A 19,681-nucleotide genomic window follows, 5' to 3' on the forward strand; every position below is an offset into this window, starting at 1 on the left:
CCACAGAGATTGACTCCAATGCACCTCCAGCCCCCACTCTCTCTCTCTCTGTGTGTGTGTGTCTTTCACTCTGCCTTCCCACCTTTTCTGCTATTCTCTTTCCATTTCCAGCATTTCTCGAGCATTCGTTTTATTTATTCATCGCCTACTTTCTTCTTCGCCGCGGGGACTTAATAGTTTTGCATTGCAGTTTGCCTTCATCGCAAACCAATCCCGATGCTGAACTTCTGACTTCGTCTGTCAAGTGTTTAGCCTGAATTCACCCGACATATTAATCCAAATGATGTCTTTATTGCTCTTTATCACAACGATATAGCTCAGAGACATTAGAGGGGAAGCGGGACCATGTTGTTGCGGCTTTTCTGAAAGGGATTAATGCAGCCCGTATACCCTGGCCGGGAACATCAAAGGGCTTGGATAAAGACTGGGACATGTTTCAGCTGATATCCAGAGCCCCTTTCCCTTTGATGTCCACACAGGTCCTGGAGAACCTCTGTGGCCCCTTTTTACACCCGGGTTGAACCGGTTCACTTCTCTTTCCCCCCCCGCCTAATATTGAACCGGTTCAGAGTAGACTGTGTTTCCACTGAAAATGAATTGGTTCAGAACGTTGGTTCGGAACCGGAACACAAAAGAAAATTTGCCACCGGTTCCATGAAAAAAATCTTGAACGGAACCATGTTCTAGAGAACCAACGTTCTTTTGGTGGGAAAGGGGCCTGTGAGAGGGTTATCCGCTGTTGCAGGGACAGTATAGACACTTTGTATGTCTTTTTTAGTTTTAAATGTTCTGATGATTTGAAAATGGAGGACGCTGATGTAAACCAGTCCTGGTGCTTTTTCTGGTTTTATCCTCGTTAGCAGATTTTGTGATTAACTCTTGAGAATGTACAAATGGAACCAAACGGACCCTCGCAGGTCCGTTTGGTTCCATTTGTACACTCTCAGAGTTAAATGAACCCTCAGGATTTGACTGTGTATCGGGTCTGGAATGGCTCCGGGTCCCCAACGATGCCCCCAATCCTCTTGTCTACTTTGGAGACCTTACAAGGCCTTCCTCTGAGGCACGCCTTTTAAGGGCTGAATGATGGACTGCTGGGTGGGGGGGATTAAAGAGACGGGTTGTACAGTATATGCTGTCTGCAGTGAGTACAGCATAAACCAGGCTTCAAATCAACTGGTCAAATCCAAAAGATGTTGTTGGGGGTTTTTTTGTCCAGGAAAGTTGAGAATCTTTCACTGGAAATGGGTTTTATCCAGTCCACCACAAATGATGATTGTGTGGATCTGGGAATTGATGTGGACACCGTGTCTACGTCGTAGGACTGATATGTACATGGGCTGATACGACCGCTTTGGCTTCCATTTATGAAGTCCTACCCAAGTAGGCTGGCTCCTGGCCAAGTACATTAAGAACGATGCAAGTTGGGAATGCATGCACCACTCATCACACGTCATGTCTGACTGTCCGTGGGGCCGCACAGCGCACACACATATTCATGTTTTCTTTTGTTCTCAGACACCGTTGGTCCGACCAAATTCCCACTTAGCAATGCACACCACCGGTGTCATCTGGGACACAACGCAAAGTTTGAGGTCAATAGGTTGGAGTTATGCCCAGGAAGGTTCAAACATAATGGGAAGAAAGGCATGGAGGCCGTTTGGCCCAACGGTGGCAGCCCAGGCCATTACAGAGCCACATGAATAGATGTTACCATTTACCTTTTGAAATGGCTGAATTTAAATTGAATTTAGCAGCCAAATATCATTGTGGGGGGTCCTTGACATGAAAAAGGTTTGGGAACCACTGTTTTAATCCATGTGTGTGTGTGTGTGTGTCTCCAGCATGGAGGGCTCTGTGGTGCGGTTGCCTGAGATCGTAGCCCTGAAGAAGAAGTACAAGGCCTACCTGTACCTGGACGAGGCGCACAGCGTGGGCGCGGTGGGGCCGACCGGGAGGGGCGTGACGGAGCTGTTCGGCGTGGACCCGTCTGACGTGGACGTGATGATGGGCACGTTCACCAAGAGTTTCGGGGCCGGCGGAGGCTACATCGCAGGGAAAAAGGTTCGGAATTGGTTTGGATCTTTGTGTTTTATAGATTTTTAATACTTTATTTAACCTGTTTAGGACTGAGACCTATTCTTCTAAATCCTAAAAGCTTTCTGGAAAAACTATTGTTTCTATGTCTCAACCTTTTTCATGTCAATCTGTATTTGGCCGCGGACCCCCATCTAAAATATGTTTTTCCAGTGGATGTAAATGAATCCAGTCATTTCCGTCGGCAGACTTGTAGTGTTAGTGCTAATTGGCTAAACCTAAACGAATGGAACCACCTTCTGCACAGCCTCTAGCTGGATCAATTAGCAATTAGCGACAATGCTGAAGATGAATGACGCTTCACCTTACCTATTTCAGTGCTCATCTCATATGTCCCCCCCCCCCCAAACACACACACAGAGAATCAATGTGAAAAGTGGGGTTATTTAAATGAATACACGCCATCTTTACAAGTAGAATCATAGATGGACTCAACTGCGTGTAAAGAAGAGACTGATGGCATCGCATTTCGCACGTGTTCAGCGTTTAGTACAGTCTGTTGCCGTTGAGGTGATGCTAGTCTAATTCATGTTGTCCCCTGATTGTTCACTGTGTGTTATGCGTTATGCAGTAAATGCATAACTGGTTTAATTACGACAACAACAGACTCATCATGTTTTACTACTAGGGTCACGTGCTAAAAAAGGTGATCTATTTCATGGGACATGCAAATTGTGTGGTAGACGCAGTGGTGGAAAGTACATGTGCGCTTAGGTACAATTTTGAGGTATTTGCACTTTATTTGAGCGCTTCCCATTTCCAATACTTTTACTTGTAAATATTGTACTTTTTACTCCACTGCAATTATTTGACAACTTTATGTAATTACTTGTTAGATTTTGATTATTATTACAAAACATACATTAACCACTTCAGCCCTATATACATTTCTGCCATTTGAAAATAGCCGATCTACAAGCTCACAATGCATCTCGATACGACTCATTGTGACTCTGAGCTTGTAGATCTGCTATTTTCAACCAAAAATAAAATAAAAATATATAATTATACACTTAAACTTGAAATGGGTCATTCTGCATAATGAGTACTTTTTGGTACTTGAACTACATTTTGATGCCAATACTTTTGACCCTAACGGGTCCATTTGGTTCCATTTGTACACTCTCAGAGTTAAATTAAGTGTATTGGGGTCCCAGAGATAGGAATGCCATTAAATAGGGGGCCGTAGCCTAAGGGCCGATTCATACTCCTATTTTAGAGCCGAATAAAAGTCGGTTCGGCGCTGTAGAGCCTACAATTTGACGTCATTTGAGGTTCGGGGGGGCGGGTACCGTCCTAAAGTCGGCTCTTCGGTGCTACTGAAACTTTAGTATGAATCGGCCCTAATTCAGGTCAAATCGGGTGGCCCTATAGAGCCGTAAAAAGCTTCTCTTATGGGGGTCCTTGGCATGTATTTTCAAACGGTGGTCCGCAGGCTAATGAGTATCATTTTGGGCAGTGTTGGGGAGTATTAAGCTACATGTAGCTGAGCTACGTAGCTTAGCTACATTTTGCTGTAGCTTGTGGTATTTTAGCTACATTCATATTTGTGTACCTCGTCAAGTAGCTCAGCTACTTTTTGGGTCATTTTTTGTAGCTTAGCTACTCAAGTTACAAGCTACAATTTTGGGTCTCCCAGAGGGGAGGAGGGGTCTCCCAGAGGGGAGCAGGGGTCTCCCAGAGGGGAGGAGGGGTCTCCCAGAGGGGAGCAGGGTGGGGGGGTCTCCCAGAGGAGAGCAGGGTGAGGAGGGGTCTCCCAAAGGGGAGCAGGGTGTGAGGGGTCTCCCAGAGGGGAGCAGGGTGGGAGGGGTCTCCCAGAGGGGAGCAGGGGTCTCCCAGAGGGGAGGAGGGGTCTCCCAGAGGGGAGCAGGGTGGGGGGGTCTCCCAGAGGAGAGCAGGGTGAGGAGGGGTCTCCCAAAAGGGAGCAGGGTGTGAGGGGTCTCCCAGAGGGGAGCAGGGTGGGAGGGGTCTCCCAGAGGGGAGCAGGGTGAGGATGGTCTCCCAGAGGGGAGCAGGGTGGGAGGGGTCTCCCAGACGGGAGCAGGGGGAGGAGGGGTCTCCCAGAGGGGAGCAGGGTGGGAGGAGGGGTCTCCCAGAGGGGAGCAGGGTGGGAGGGGTCTCCCAGAGGGGAGCAGGGGGAGGAGGGGTCTCCCAGAGGGGAGCAGGGTGGGAGGAGGGGTCTCCCAGAGGGGAGCAGGGTGGGAGGGGTCTCCCAGAGGGGAGCAGGGTGGGAGGGGTCTCCCAGAGGGGAGCAGGGTGAGGAGGGGTCTCCCAGAGGGGAGCAGAGTGGGAGAAGGGGTCTCCCAGAGGGGAGCAGGGGTCTCCCAGAGGGGAGGAGGGGTCTCCCGCATGTACATTCTCAATTTAACGCTGAAAAATAAAAAGTAGCTGAGCTACTTTTCCTATGTAGCTGTAGCTTTACAAGCTACATTTCTCCAGGGGTAGCTATGTAGCTTGATCAAGCTACTGCCATGGTGAGCTACTTGTAGCTTTACAAGCTACGCTTTCAAAGTAACTTCCCCAACACTGATTTTGGGGTTCCTTTTGAGAACCACTGGTCTACATGCTGTGCATCATATTGATTGATTGATTAGTATATTAGACACAAATGTAAAACAGCAACAGAGTCAAAGTTAACAATTGGTCTAAAAGGCATAGCACCAAAAAATAGTTGTTTCCATTCTGGCCCTATGCAATCAATTCATAAACGTGACAAATGGTGTAGTTGCAAGTGAGTATTATTAGTATTATTTTAACTCCCAGTATGGCTTTGATGATGTCTGCTACAGTGCATTCCAAGAAAGGCTAAACGCAACGCACACCATTAGTGCATAGTCAGGTGCAGAATTCGGGCATTGATAATACTAGTAAGAACGAGAAAATAAATCGCACACTCGGAACGCTATAGACGCCAAGTCAATTTAATAGTCGTTTCGGCCAATGACTTCATCTGGGTCCATTAAATTGAGTTGGCATTTACTGCATGTGTGTGTGCGATATATATTTTTCTTCTTCTCTCTTCTCGCTTGCGTACGTCTGCTGTTGTCAGTCACAGAAAGGTTTACTACATCTTGACATTCAAGGCCTTTCCCATGAACATTAAAGCGCTCATTCATTGTCTGGTCTGATGTGAAATCGCTCACCCACCTGAGCAACCTGCAGGAATACACAAATATTGTTCGCGATGACTAACATTTCAGTATGATCCACTGAGTAGAGTAGTGGTTCCCAAAGTGGGGAGTTCCAGGGGGTCCCCAGCTATTAACATTGATTTTACAATATAAATTCTGGGATCCCGGAGATAGAAATGGTGTCCGTAGACTAATGCATGTCAAACTGGGGGTCCTTGAAATTAAACGGGTTGAGAATCACTGCTAGAGCCGTAAAAATCTTCTCTTATGGGGGTCCCTGGCTTACCTTTTCAAAGGGGGGGGGGGGGGGTCCGCAGACTAATTTGTGTCAATTTGGGGGTCCTTGACATGAAAAAGGTTTGGTAACCACTGCTATAGAGACGTATGTAATGTATGAGTGTCACTATCCTCCCCCCCCTCTCTCTCTCCTCTCTCACTCTCTCTCATAGCCCTCATATGTCCAACAAATGTGTCTCACAGCCTTTGTAATTCCTCTCGACTCCATTAAAAAAAGTGCTCTTTAGTACATAACCACACACCAGCTTTGCGGCAGTTGATTAGAAAGCAACAGAGGAAATGGCCATGCTGTTTGAATTAGGCCTCCTATAGCGAGGGACCCTTCCTGCCCGCCGTGCCCCATGTTGGGCTCAGCCCTGCTCCGCTCTGTCATAATAAGAAGGTAAAAGCTGGCAGGCGGCCAGCCCCTTCTTGTGGCAGGCATCGGAACTGCGCTCCAGATTTAACAGGATGGCCTTTAACAAGCATGATAATGTTTGAAGTATGAACACGCTGCCTCGTCTGACAGCTGGCTATAGTAAACGACACATAGAAAGAGAGAGAGAGAGAAAGAAAGCCTTTAGATTTTTTACTTATTTGTTGTTGTGGTTGAAAAGCCCCCAAATCTTGCATTAAGTGGATTCAGGTTGACCGACAAAAGACTTGGCAGATGTGTTCTGGAAAACAGTCGGAGCCATTTTATCAGTCTACCAAAAAATACGCACCCTAATGAATAGACTGCAAATCTCCATATAAAATCACTTGAACCTCACATGAGGTAGGGTTAGTTTATTAACCCCATTGCTGTGTGTGTGTGTGTGTGTGTGTGTGTGTGTGTGTGTGTGTGTGTGTGTGTGTGTGTGTGTGTGTGTGTGTGTGTGTGTGTGTGTGTGTGTGTGTGTGTGTGTGTGTGTGTGTTGTGTGTGTGTGTGTGTGGCTGCCTTGTGGTCTTTGCTGTGTCACATCGGTATTGCGGCCGAGCTTCGGAGAAAAGCGTAAACACTCGAAGCCATCGCTACCTGCCCTCCTCCTCCTCCTCCACAGATGTGGGAGGGATTTCGGACATGTTCCCTTAACCGGTTTATCTCGGTCGTACCAAGAAAAAAAGAAGAAAATCCCACCAGGCCCTAAAGCGGTGAAAATCCCACCCCAGCCCTTTAAATGAAAACAGATGTCGGGTCGTTGCGAGGCTCCTTTTCCGAGGTTTGGAGCATATCCCCCTCTCTCAAATCCCTTTCCTCTCACATCTGTGCGAGAGGAGTCCGTCACCGCCACCGCCCAGCGGAGACAGATGGCAGCGGGTTGGAAAAATGGTGGCCAGACGGCATCTCCGGCTACATGTCATCACCCCACACCCCCCCCACACACACCACCACTGGCCGCCACACAGCCACCGAGTGGCAGCTCCGGGCCAACTCCAACCTCAGACCACTTATACAGCACACACACACGCACACACACACACAGACCGACCGACCGACACGTGCTTTGGGGACCGTGACCAAAATCAGTCCGGTTTCCTGAATCCTGCTCTCCCCATACTTGACAAGTGATAGTGGAATAAAGTCTGCATGCTGACATTTGGGAATAATAATGAGACTTGGCCACTTTGTCCTGCTTGTGCCTCAGCGGCACGTTTCCAATTCCAACACTGGCCTGTCTCAATATGTGGCGCTCTGGCTGCCCTCTGAGAGCGCACAGAGCAGGAACAACAACCCTGGGCGTTCACACAGCCCTATCTCTGTGAGGTAAAGGTAGAGCAACGCCCTGGGAGGTGACGGAGAAACCACTCCTGGTGCCGTTAATTGATTCTCAGGTGTTGGCGTTGCACGTGAGCTCTCTCTAGTGGCCCTAAAGGACAAGTACAAGGCCAACCTTGTGCTTTTTTATGGATCTATTATGCCCCGTTGCCCGGGATTGTTTTCCATAGTCGATGGATTTTTCTATATTTGTGTCTTTTTGCTCCCATTTGGACTTCGATTGGCTTTAGGGTATCCCTGTTTTACAATGGGTTGGGTTCAAAACTCAACCCGTTAGAGTTAAGGGAGTGAAGGAATGAACTGGTGGGTTTAGCCACATAAAAACTTAATTTTAACACTTTCTGTATAATCAAAATAAAAGTATAATCATAGTACCTGATGATTTTTTCTTTTGGGGGGGGGCTCACTTCTGAGCATCAGAGCATCACTTTTAAAGCGATGCTCTGATCCAAAACATTTTCTCACACAGCACATTTCTGATGAACTGCATCATGTCATTATTCCAGGAGCTGGTGGACTACCTGCGGAGCCACTCCCACAGCGCGGTGTACGCATGCGCCATGTCCCCGCCCGTCACGGAGCAGGTCACGCGCGCCCTCAAGTGCATCATGGGCCTCGATGGAACCACAGTGGGTGAGGAGAATCAATGCTTTATTATTATTAAAAAAATTATAATTTTCCAAACATTTTCCAAAAACATTCCCCCCAAAAAAGAATTGAATGAGTTCAAAACACAAAGTAATTTTTTTTTCAGTAATTTCATGGAGAAATCAAAGGACAAATCTAAGGAATGCCATAAATTAGAAAATAAACATTTTAAAAAGGAGTGAAAACGGCAGATCTTGTAGATCGGCTTGTTTTCACCAGTTTGGGTCCTGGGGAGACATCGAATTTCTCTTTTGGGTCACGGGCTAAAGTTAACCACTAAAATAGCCTGTGTCTGTCCCTCCTGCTCATCTGCAGCAACCTCAACCTCCATCATACCTTCGCCATCTACAAAAGTTATTTGCCAAATTCACTCGCCGAATAATATTAATAATATGTATCCCACTTGAAGACACTTCAGTGTAATTATGATACTCAGTCTTCTCCTTTTCCTGTTGCCGAAAATAACAGGTGAGCTTGTAGATCTGCTATTGTTAACTGAATGTTCGCCCCGAGAATAGAGAATGGTAGGGTTCATGTGATCATGCTACAACAACTTTACTGGATATAGGACTATTTTGCAAATGGGAAACAAAATGGTGATGCCAGGGTTAAAACGGATGAGCATATCCAGAGGGCAGGAGGGCACGACTGCCAACGTCGAGCCTCATTTATGCTTTGTCGCACGACCGCGTTGCGCCTCGAAAAACCGTCCGTCCCACACAAACTCACAATGCGCCTTTTTTTATAGCTAAGTCCAGTTTCGCATTGGAAAGACAAACAGCTGCGTGGTCAGAAAATGTGCGAGCAATTACGGGGGTCCGTCAGAGGGGAGAGAGAAGGAGGACGTGCTGCCTCGGTGCACACGTGACCCCGGCCTCGCTGGAAATCAGTTTCACATGTGCGCGGTTGTGAGGAAACCTGTACCTCTGAAACGTCTCCGCTTTAATGGCTTCAGACACCAGGGCAGTGAAGCAATCACTGCTACCCCGCATTAGCAGACAGAATGCAACCCCGCTCTGCAGCACTCCCTTTCTCTCATTGAGTCGTATAGCGCAGTTTACTAATAGTGGTGGTAGTGATTATAGAATAATATAGAAGTAGTAAAACTATTGATCGTTGCGGTGGGAAAGACCACAATGAATGCAGTCCAAGTAAACCGGGCCCCATTCGGGACAGTAAATACTGCCCAATAGTGCATTTACTGTGTTGCCGGGGAAAGCTTTTTAACGTGTGTACCCCAGGAAGGGTAGCTGTTGCCATGCGTGGCATTTAATGAGGATGTAAATAAACTATAAACAACAATAAACTACTTGATGCAAATGGCCAAAGGGAGAGGATTATGCAAACTGTATGGCATCACACAACATGAATAAATATAATGAATGGCTTATATTGGTATGCTGGAATAGCTACAAAGGGTTGTACAGAGGACTTTTGCTGGCCGCGACACATTGACCTATTCTTGTTGACGCATCTTAGAGCAGTGGTTCGCAAAGTGGGGTCCGGAGACCCCCAGTGGTCCTTGAGGGAGTTCCATGGGGTCCCCAGCAAAATGATAGTTGGGAACAAAATGGACCCTTATGGGACTGTAACTCAGGGTCCATTTGGTTCCATTTGTACAATCTCGAACGGGTCCATTTGGTTCCATTTGTACACTCTCAGATTTACATTGATTTTGCAATATAAATTGGGGTCCCAATTTATAAAAATTCTATTAAATGGGGGCCCATAGCCTAATGCTGTTTTTAATGTGCTATATAAATAAAATTGACTTGACTAATGCATGTCAAACTGGGGGTCCTTCAATTAAAATGGTTGAGAGTTACTGCTAGAGCCATACAAATCTTCTCTTATGGGGGTCCCTGGCATACCTTTGCAAATTGGGGTCCGTGGGCTAATAAGGTTCAATTTGGGGGTCCTTGACATGAAGTCTAAGAGTGCTAATGAGGTTGCCACTGCGAAGACCGGAGGAGTAATGTGTCATAATGTGTGCACTGTACAGCTCTGCTCGGAGATGAGTAACCAAAACCATCCCCTCTAATGGATGCAAAGAGATGCCTTGCATCTGACGTATAGCCCAGGAAAAAAAGATTCTGTTTGTTGTGGAGAACATTTGAGAAATCAGACCTTTTGTCTCACAGAGAGGGGAGCGTTGCACAGCAAACGGTGCACTCCTTTTGAAAACATAGGCCCACTTTCTGTGGTGGAGTGAGTGGAGCACACTGTCCATCAGCAGATTAGTCGGACGCGCTGCGGGGTCAGGGGGTCAAGTGATCTGTGCGAGTATATGTCCCGATTGTTTGTTCTCTCTCAGTGCGTCTCTCACTTTATGTCTCTCTCTCTCTCTCTCTCTCTCTCTCTCTCTCTCTCTCTCTCTCTCTCTCTCTCTCTCTGCATCATGCCTGTGTTGTCCCTCTTGTTTGGCCAAACGCCACCAGTGCAATCTGGGGGGAAGTGGTTGTAATGTGTAAAAGCACTTGGAGGAGCGCAGCATCCACAGTTTCCACACATTGTAGTACTCAGCTGACAGCAGACGTATGACCTCTATCATGAAGAGGAGCACTTTACTAACTGGTTCTTGGCCTTTACACACATACTGAATAAAACCACAAACACTCAAGAACCCTTTTTTTTCCTCCTTGTTCATCAGAACTTTTATTTAGTTAACTCACTCGTGCCGATATCGCCTCTTGATGCCTCCCAGGCCAAATCCTTTTGACGCCTATTTTAATATCAATTGATTATGGTTCATAACTGTGTCCTGTACTCGCTCATACACCGTACACTCCGGTTGCGGTGCAATGGAAACAAAAAATGAAAATGAAAAGGCTTATGCTGTCTGCGGACGCAGTTTTTAGAATCGTAATGTATCGGATTTTTCTTTTTGTCTCAAAACAAGCATGACTTGCGGCTCATTTCAATACACGATATGATTCCCGGTTACAAAATGTATGTTTTGGGTGAATTAAATAACAATCGAGGCGCCCGTTACATAGCGATAATTAACTTCCTGGGTCGCGGTTTCCGAGTGAAATGGCTGGTATTAAAAGACTGGGAGTAGCCTTTTTAGACACCAGGTGGGGGTGCCAGCGGTCAATGAGTTAAAAAGAGTGTGAAAGTTGTAGTAGCTGATAATCTAGGCATGTAAAAACATATTTTCTTTTTACAAATGAATTCGTTATAGAGATCGCTATTTCCATAGAGCAGCCAGTTAGTTCATCAATGTTATGCTATCTGGATGTTTCCTGTACATTGCGGGCGGCTTCGCCACAGTAATGTACTATCGATGGCTAAATATTGGACTTGGAGGCCATGCTGTTATTAGACCATGCCTGCAGCCATCAGGCTCCACAACCAGAGCTCGACTCCCATAATGACGTAATGCCTGATGTTCAGTTGTGAGTGTGTGTCGTGCACCCAAAATAGCGGATACCTATTGACGTTTTGACGTGGATTCTGGCACTCTTGCATAAGTCGCATCTGGACGCTTCCACGCAAACTATAGCCATGTGCTGAACATTGACATACAGTATGTTAGTAAGGAGAGCTGTTGATAAACTGTTTATATTTCATACATGACAGTTGATTGAGACCATATATTTATTCATGCTATTACTAATCACTTATTAGTGATTAGTAATAGCATATAGTCACTGTTTAAACTAAGACAAGTTCTATACATGATACTCTTAGATCGATAGATTTTACATGTATATTTATCGAAAGGTCTTTCAGATATTTAGTGCTAGAATCTAGGTGTAACACATTTTAATTTATCTTATTTTATTTTAATTAATTATTCTCAATATTTTACTTCAGCTGAGAAATGGGAAATTAACCACTTAAGCCCTATTTCAAAAATATCAAAAATAGCCAATCTGCAGCTAAGCATAGATCAGCAATTTTCTATCTAAAAAAATAATGGCATGCCCAATGCCAGATTCAAAGTGGCAGATCCTATTGATTAAAATATTCTCCATTTATAAAATAAATGAAATATTTAAGGTGTTTTTACATTATTCTTAAGGCAAATTTGTCTTATTAGCCAGTGATCCTTAAGATAACATCTTGAAAGTGAACAACTACTGATTTTAGAAGGCATTCGTAGAATCGTCCCCAGGTCTTATTGGGTTAAAGAAAACAGTGGGTCCCAAACAGTAACTAAACTAATATTTTTTTATTAAGTAGTAGTGAAATTAATCTACTGTAAAATAACATCTGCTATTTTCACTAGTTTCGGTTCGGGGAAAACTTCGAATCTCTTTTGGGTCTCGACCTGAAAAGTTTGGCAAACAGTGGGTTAAAGGTCTCCTTACTCTCTCTCCCTTTGAGAGCAGCTGCCAATCTGTTCCCAGGTAATCGGAGGGAAACCGAGTTGTGTTCCAAGGCTGCCTTTTTGTGCCAAGATCTGTTGTAGCAGTCTGGCTCCCCACTGACTCACATCATTAGCCAGCCCAGGGGGTTTAATAGCAGAGAAGGTCCCTTTACTTCTGCTGAGATTTGATTTGTCTCTGAAAATATTTCTCTGAAAGAGACGTTATACTGTATACTTATTACTTAAGCATTTTTTGTTTTCGGTGTCTCTCGTGGCTGCACTCCAGTGGCAGTCCAGAGTCGGGGCCGTTTTGTGTGAAATCCATCATATCCTATTTGCGAGCCGTCGTCTTGGCAGCAATGCGAGCGAGTTTACCATACTGTCAGGCGGACAAAACCGAACCATCTGCTGCGTGCAGCTGAACTGTAATCATGATTGAGTCTGCGGTGACCGTTGGAACGGCACAGATGGAGGTGCGGGAATGGAGATGAGTTAGTTGCTACCTCATGAAAGGTCACAGCGCTCTGGCCTAAAGCCTGACAGAGGATGTCCTTCTCCCTGGCACGCTAATCTCTGTCCCTCCGCTTCCAAAATACTTTGGAGAGGAAACGCTGCAGCACCATGCATGCAAATTGTATCTTGTCGGCTGGAAACCTCATGTCCATAACTGTTACTTTTTAAGGATTCAAATTTAAACACGGCAAAAGTAGCTGAAAAGTGTATGTTCGCACTGCGTTTCGTGCTTTATACCAAGTAGGGCAAATTAAAGATCACACTTGTCTGGAGTGGTGCAACAACGCCCCCTGTTGGTACCCTAAACATACATAGGGACGGATGGACGGACATTGCTGGTTCTAGGAGTAGTTGCACCACTCAAAACCAAAAGGTTAAAATATGAACAGCAACGGAATGTAACGTTGAATGTACAGGTGCCTTGTACATTATATTAATGTGCAGTGGTGGAAAAAGTACTCAAATGTTTTACTTCAGTAAAAGTATCAATAATGCAATGTAGAAATACTATAAATGTACTTAAAAAAGTACATTGAAAAGTACAAAAGTTTTGGTATCAACATATATACTTAAAGTACAATAGTAAAAGTACTCATTATGCACAAGTTTTCAAATTTATAAAGATATTTTTAAAGTAGCAGATCTACAAGCACACAATGCGTCACATCGCGGCGCATTGTGAGCTTGTAGATCGGCTATTTTCAAATGGCCAAAATGCATACAGGGCTGAAGTGGGTAATGCATGTTTTGTGATAATCAAAATCTGCAAAGTAACTAAAGTTTTCAAATTAATGTAGTGGAGTAAAAGTACAACATTAGTAGTAGAGTAGAAGTATTATAGTAGAAATTGGAAATACCTATACTTAAAATACAAATACCTCAACATTGTACTTTTTCATGTCAAGGACCCCCACATTGACACTAATTAGCCCGCGGACCTCCATTTGCAGAGATATGCCAGGGACCCCCATAAGAGAAGATTTGTACGGCTCTAGCAGAGATTCTCAACCCGTTTAATTTCAAGGACCCCCAGTTTGACATGCATTAGTCTACGGACCCCCATTTAATGACATTTCTATCTCTGGGATCCCCAATTAATATTGTAAAATCAATGTTAATTTAACTCTGAGAGTGTTCAAATGGAACCAAATGGGCATTTGGTTCCATTTGTAAACTCTCAGAGTCACAGACCCATAAGGGTCAATTTGGTTCCAAACTATCATTTAGCTGGGGACCCCCAGGGAACTCCCTCAAGGACCCCTGGGGGTCCCCGGACCCCACTTTGGGAACCACTGCTTTACACCAGTGTCATTTGCAGGCATCAGACGGGTCCAGCAGCTGGCCCAGAACACCAAGTACTTCCGGGCCAGACTTCAGGAGATGGGCTTCATCATCTACGGCAACGATGACTCGCCTGTGGTCCCCATTCTGCTCTACATGCCGGGCAAAGTGGTGTACGTATCCCTTTAACCTTTAACCTTTATCAGCCCCCAAAGGAACCCTTAGCTCCCCCCACTATGTATGTATTATATAAAATTGTGTTGCGGTTTCAACTTTATCATAGATTTCATAGATGGCTGCTTCATAGATGTTGTGTTTTTGTTTTTTTACTTAGATTCATGTTATTAACGTGTGTATTCAGACATTTTACCACCTAAATCCTCAATACTTGGTAAACTTGACCTTTGGGCTGTGTGTACTTTGCCTGCTCTTTTCTCCCACTACACCAAACCCAAAATGACTGATCTACAAGTTCACAACGCCTCGTGCTGCGATGCGTTTGTGAGCTTGCAGATCGGCTATTTTCGGGTTGCTTTAGGGCGTCATCTGAACTTGTATTATACCTCTGTGTACAGTAATCCAAGGTATAAAGGTGGGTCTTTAAAGTCTTAATGGAGGGGGCCAGTTTGACATTGGGGATGAGCGCATTCCATAATGTGGGGGCTATGATGGAAAAGGCTCGGCCCCCTCTGGTCTTTTTAGATGTAGCTGGCCCGCAGACTGCAGTGACCTTGGGGGAGTATACGCCTCAATAAGATCCGACAGATATTGAGGTGCCAAACCATTCAGTGATTTAAGAACAAACGATACAAATTTTAAAGTAGTTGAGGTTTGTGAACAGTAGCTGTGTTAGATTGAATGTGTGATGTCACTCGTAACGCCACGGCGAAGCTTGACGATTGCGTACGTGGTTGTTTTGTTCATCAGGGCGTTCTCCAGGGAGATGTTGGAGAGAAAGATCGGAGTGGTGGTGGTGGGCTTCCCAGCCACGCCCATCACGGAGGCCCGCGCACGCTTCTGCCTCTCTGCAGCGCACACCAGGACCATGCTGGACGAGGTTTGATTGATTGATTGAAGTATTTATTAACAGTTTGCAGAATTACAATACATTTCAAGCACAACTCAATACAAAAACTGTTAACTGTGGACGACACCATAAAGCATTGCACTTGTTTACAATGGGGTCCACCATTTTCAAGTACAGTGATGGAAAAAGTACTCGGTCGCGATGCGACACATTGTGAGCTTGTAGATCGGATATTTTCAAATGGCCGAAATTTTTATAGGTTAATGTATGTTTTGTTCCCTCAGGTGCTGCGCAATCTGGACGAGGTGGGAGACCATTTGTGTCTGAAGTTCTCTCGACGGAAATATCCCCCTCGGCCGGAGCCCTGCGAGACGGACTGCTGAGATGACCCCTAACCCCTAGCCCCTCCCCTTTCACTTCACTCTGTCAGAATGGGCGTGGCCTCTGGGGTTTCCCATCATGCCACAGGAGGCACATCATGGACTTGACCATGTAGAGCGAGCGGCTCTTGGCACAATAAGAGTAATGTGTTTTGTGTATGTTTATATGAATCTGTAAATTAAGAAGAATGCTACTACACACGGGCACAACTATTTTCGTTTGTTCTCCGTTTACTGTATATAATGCTGAGTTCATTGCACATGCCTGTTTTCTTTTCTCCTTGTCTGATAAGATAACACATGAGTTACACCTCAGCACTCGGTATGTTTTTTGCTTTTTTTATATACATAAACAAGTCATAAATTATTTGCACTTGCACTAGATGTCAACCACCTTTTGTGCTTTATTTTGAAAGCAGATGTTGACTTTGGTAATGTGCTTTTGGGGAAAGTTTCTTTGTAATGCAAGACGGTGGAGAGCCAAAATATTTCTCCATTTCATAGAAGTAATGTTAAAGAAAACTAATCTCCTTAACTAATTTATACTTCTGAAAATAGTAGATGTACAACTTCACAACTTTAGTGGTGAGCTTGTAGTATTTTCACAGCGTGACACTGGCGCACAACTATGTATAATAATTTCAGCATGAGGGTTGGGTGCAACTCTTAGAGCTGTTATCCCATTGACTTCCACCAGCATTACTAACCATGTTGACGGGAGTTTGATGGCAATTTTACTATACGTGAACACATACCGGGGGGGGGGGGGGGGGATGAGATCCAGTCACACGACACCTGAACATTCCTTTTTGATATCTATTTCCAAACTAATACTACTGTAAATATAATTGATATTTTTTTAAAGAAATCTTTGAACAAAAAGTGGAGTAATATGTATTTTACTGAACCCAAATGTTTATTTTGTTTTTTATAAATGATTCTGCAATGCCATTTTTAGAAAATCCTAATGCTTTCATAAATAATAGATTGTGTACCGGTTATTACTTTGACATGCAATTAAATGTCGACACCCCTCACACACGGCAAAGGAAGTGCATTGGCTTGTTTTGTGGTAAGACTTCACAGAATGTAATCCATTCGGGCCCTTTTTTTGCACTCTCTGAGTCAAAGTAGCACTGAGGATTTGGACTGTGCACATTCACTGAGTTCTAACAGCGTAATTATTGCTGTTTTTTAAAGAGATGCTGCTTTCTTTCATAAACATACACACACGCACACACACTCTGTCTGAGATTTGTGACGGTAAGCATGCAGAGTATGTATCACCTGAGCCAACGCCAGCCTAAACCTAGCAATTAGCGCTGAACTCTAAATTCTCTTGGTATGGGGTAACCATTTGATTAATGCCGAAAGGAATGTAGACGGATGATAAATGCGTTTCACAATGTGTCAGATCGGGTCTAGTCGACACTTGTTTGCCCTAGAGACTATAAAATGTTTGTGGATTTTCCATCACACAAACAACACGGCAATAGCGCTTTTTTACAACATTGAATAAGAAGAATCACATTACAGCTTTGGCAGCTCAGCGCCTACTGCAGTCGTTGTAGAAATACTATTGTTCTTTGTTTAAAGGAGAATCCCAGTCAGTCGGCATGCACATGTGCAATTCCTTTGTATTGTATTTAAGAGTAAATATGAATTTCTGTGTGTCATGAATCAATGTGTTTGTCCTACCGTCTGAAAATGTATGTCATCATACCAAAGGACAAAGGTTAAAGCTGATTATTGAGAACACTACAATTAGTAAATGGAATGTCAAAGTTTAGACTAAATGGCTATGAATGCAAAAGCTGTGAATGGAGAATAATAGTGAAACAACAGAAGTGCCCTGAGTGTTCATTTAACTCTCATGATATGTGTTTGCAATTGTATCCTCTCAGAGCAAAATTTTCTGAAAAGTAACAGTTTTGGACATACTAGGTTTGTTTACACCCAATAGCGACGATACACACATGAACACTTAACGTGACTGCACGCATGAACACACACGCGTGCACAAACACACACAGCGGTGGCAGTGTGAGATAATTGGATACTCAAACTATAATAATTTTAAATTGTTGTGCAACTGACTAAGCCTTAGATAGTTTTGCATTGCTTAGTCATACTTTGTAAGTGGCTGTGCATAAGAGCTTAGATCTACTGAGTGCCTAAATTGTAAAAGTAAATTGAAGCCTTTTGTGTTTTTGCTCCAAAACAAATCACATTTTCACAGGCATGAAAACAAATGGACTTCCTGTTCTATATGTAACTACGGTTCCATTTGTACCCTCTCAGAGTGAAAGGAACTGTTCTATATGTAACTACGGTTCCATTTGTACCCTCAGAGTGAAATTAACTGTTCTATGTAACTACGGTTCCATTTGTACCCTCAGAGTGAAATGAACTGTTCTATATGTAACTACGGTTCCATTTGTACCCTCAGAGTGAAATGAACTGTTCTATATGTAACTACGGTTCCATTTGTACCCTCAGAGTGAAATGAACTGTTCTATATGTAACTACGGTTCCATTTGTACCCTCAGAGTGAAATGAACTGTTCTATATGTAACTACGGTTCCATTTGTACCCTCAGAGTGAAATGAACTGCGGATTGCCATTTTTATGAGAAAACCAAAGGCAGAGAGAGAGAGGAGAGACAGGCTTGACAAGATGGGGGTTGGATTCGAACCCGTGTCCTCACTCCTCCTGCACTAACTGAGACGTGCTTGTAGTCACACAGAGTATAATCACTTTCCTTACTTGCCTACATCACTTTAGAGGTGGAAAGTTACATCCAACTCATTCAAGCATTCATCTCTAGGTGAAAGGGGAGTGAATGGCTCAAGCGTAATACTGACTTACAGCAATGAATCAGGATTTTTTTTTTCACCAGCTAAAATTACTTAAGGCAGACTATCAAATTACCTACTTTTACCTACACTACTTTTCTGGGAGTGTGGAATTTCAACCAAACTCAGTCGTGACAAGTGTCCATTTGTACACTCTGAGTTACACTTTTTGTCACATTTTAGTTAAATGAACACTCAAGATTTTAGAAATGAAAAACAATAACAGCAATGAAACAACAGGATGTTAATTCAAGTTGAGTGTCAAGGCAAGGTGCAAGCACATGTCCTGCCAAAGCTTCCCTCCACATGGTCCTCAGCTCCAGTGGAAGCGGCAAATGGTCTGCACTGGCATTCAAAACATCTGTCCGGCCAGACTATTGGTGGCGAGGCCCCATGGACCTGCACCGCGCCGCTCGCGTTTGAACTGCAGATCCACATACATTGGACTTATTGGAATGGCATGTGGCGGCTATTCTGAAGGGGGGGGATCCTCTGCTAAAAGTCCTTTGATGTCCTCCACTGTGTCCAAGGCAAGGCAAGCCATTCTAACGGCTCTCTCTGTTTTCCATTTTGTCCCACATAGAAGAATGTTTTGAGGTGAAGAAGACTAAAGACAGATTTACATGTTTCAGACAGCAGAGCTTGGCATGAATGAAGAGAGATCCGAATTGATGATCGCTGCAAAGAGTTAGACTTGTGGTCACTAATCAGCAAGGAGGATTATTAAGTGGACCTGGCCGATATGTATTTGATGAGGACATACCACTTAGAGCCTGACATGAGATGAGTGTTTTGCAGCCTAATGCACACAAATGATGAATACCATGATCACAACTTTCCTGGGCAAACAAGACTAATGCTGACAAAAGCAGCTGCAAGGACGAAACGTTTGCGAACTAAAGGGAATTTCTTTTGTGGGATAATTAAATGCTAATCGTTGGAGAAGGTTTTTGCCACACAGGCTATAAGTGTTAAAGTATTGTTGGCTGACAGAAGGGAAATTTTTGCTGTGTGTCAGGAGTGCTTCCACATCACCCATCATTACCTTTCTGTTGCCTATGACACCACAGTCAAAACAGATAAACAAAATGTACTTGTAGGGTGGGTTTATATGTGATTGGCACTGATTGGGAAGATATTTTATCAAGCCTAATATTACCCCCTGGTTTGAAACCCTACCGCTCAACTCAACCACAAGGAATCCTCCATGGGACAACCACCATGTTAGGCTTATGGTCTTTGGACGGGACTGTCTTGTTACTCCCAAGTACTGTGGAAGTACTCACATTTTGTACTTAAGTAAAAGTATCAATACTACAATGTAGAACTACTACGCCCTTAGGCCTCACTCACACCTTCGCAACAGACTGATGTATGCTTGTATACAAAGGGTGTGAT

At 44.2% G+C, this 19,681-nt stretch overlaps 1 protein-coding gene across 1 annotated transcript in view; it reads left to right on the plus strand.

Moving 5' to 3' along the window:
• sptlc3 (serine palmitoyltransferase, long chain base subunit 3) overlaps positions 1-17,099 on the plus strand; it is a 37,561-nt gene extending 20,462 nt beyond the window's left edge. The window contains exons 8-12 of the mRNA XM_080781725.1: positions 1,845-2,064; positions 7,771-7,897; positions 14,059-14,194; positions 14,949-15,078; positions 15,333-17,099. Coding sequence (XP_080637851.1) covers positions 1,845-2,064; positions 7,771-7,897; positions 14,059-14,194; positions 14,949-15,078; positions 15,333-15,431 — 712 coding nt within the window. The 3' untranslated portion in view covers positions 15,432-17,099. The remainder of the gene's footprint in view (positions 1-1,844; positions 2,065-7,770; positions 7,898-14,058; positions 14,195-14,948; positions 15,079-15,332) is intronic.
• The last annotated feature ends 2,582 nt before the right edge of the window (positions 17,100-19,681 follow it).

The sequence above is a fragment of the Protomyctophum bolini genome, assembly GCF_963924005.1.
Source record: "Protomyctophum bolini genome assembly, chromosome: 14".
Classification (NCBI taxonomy): domain Eukaryota; kingdom Metazoa; phylum Chordata; class Actinopteri; order Myctophiformes; family Myctophidae; genus Protomyctophum; species Protomyctophum bolini.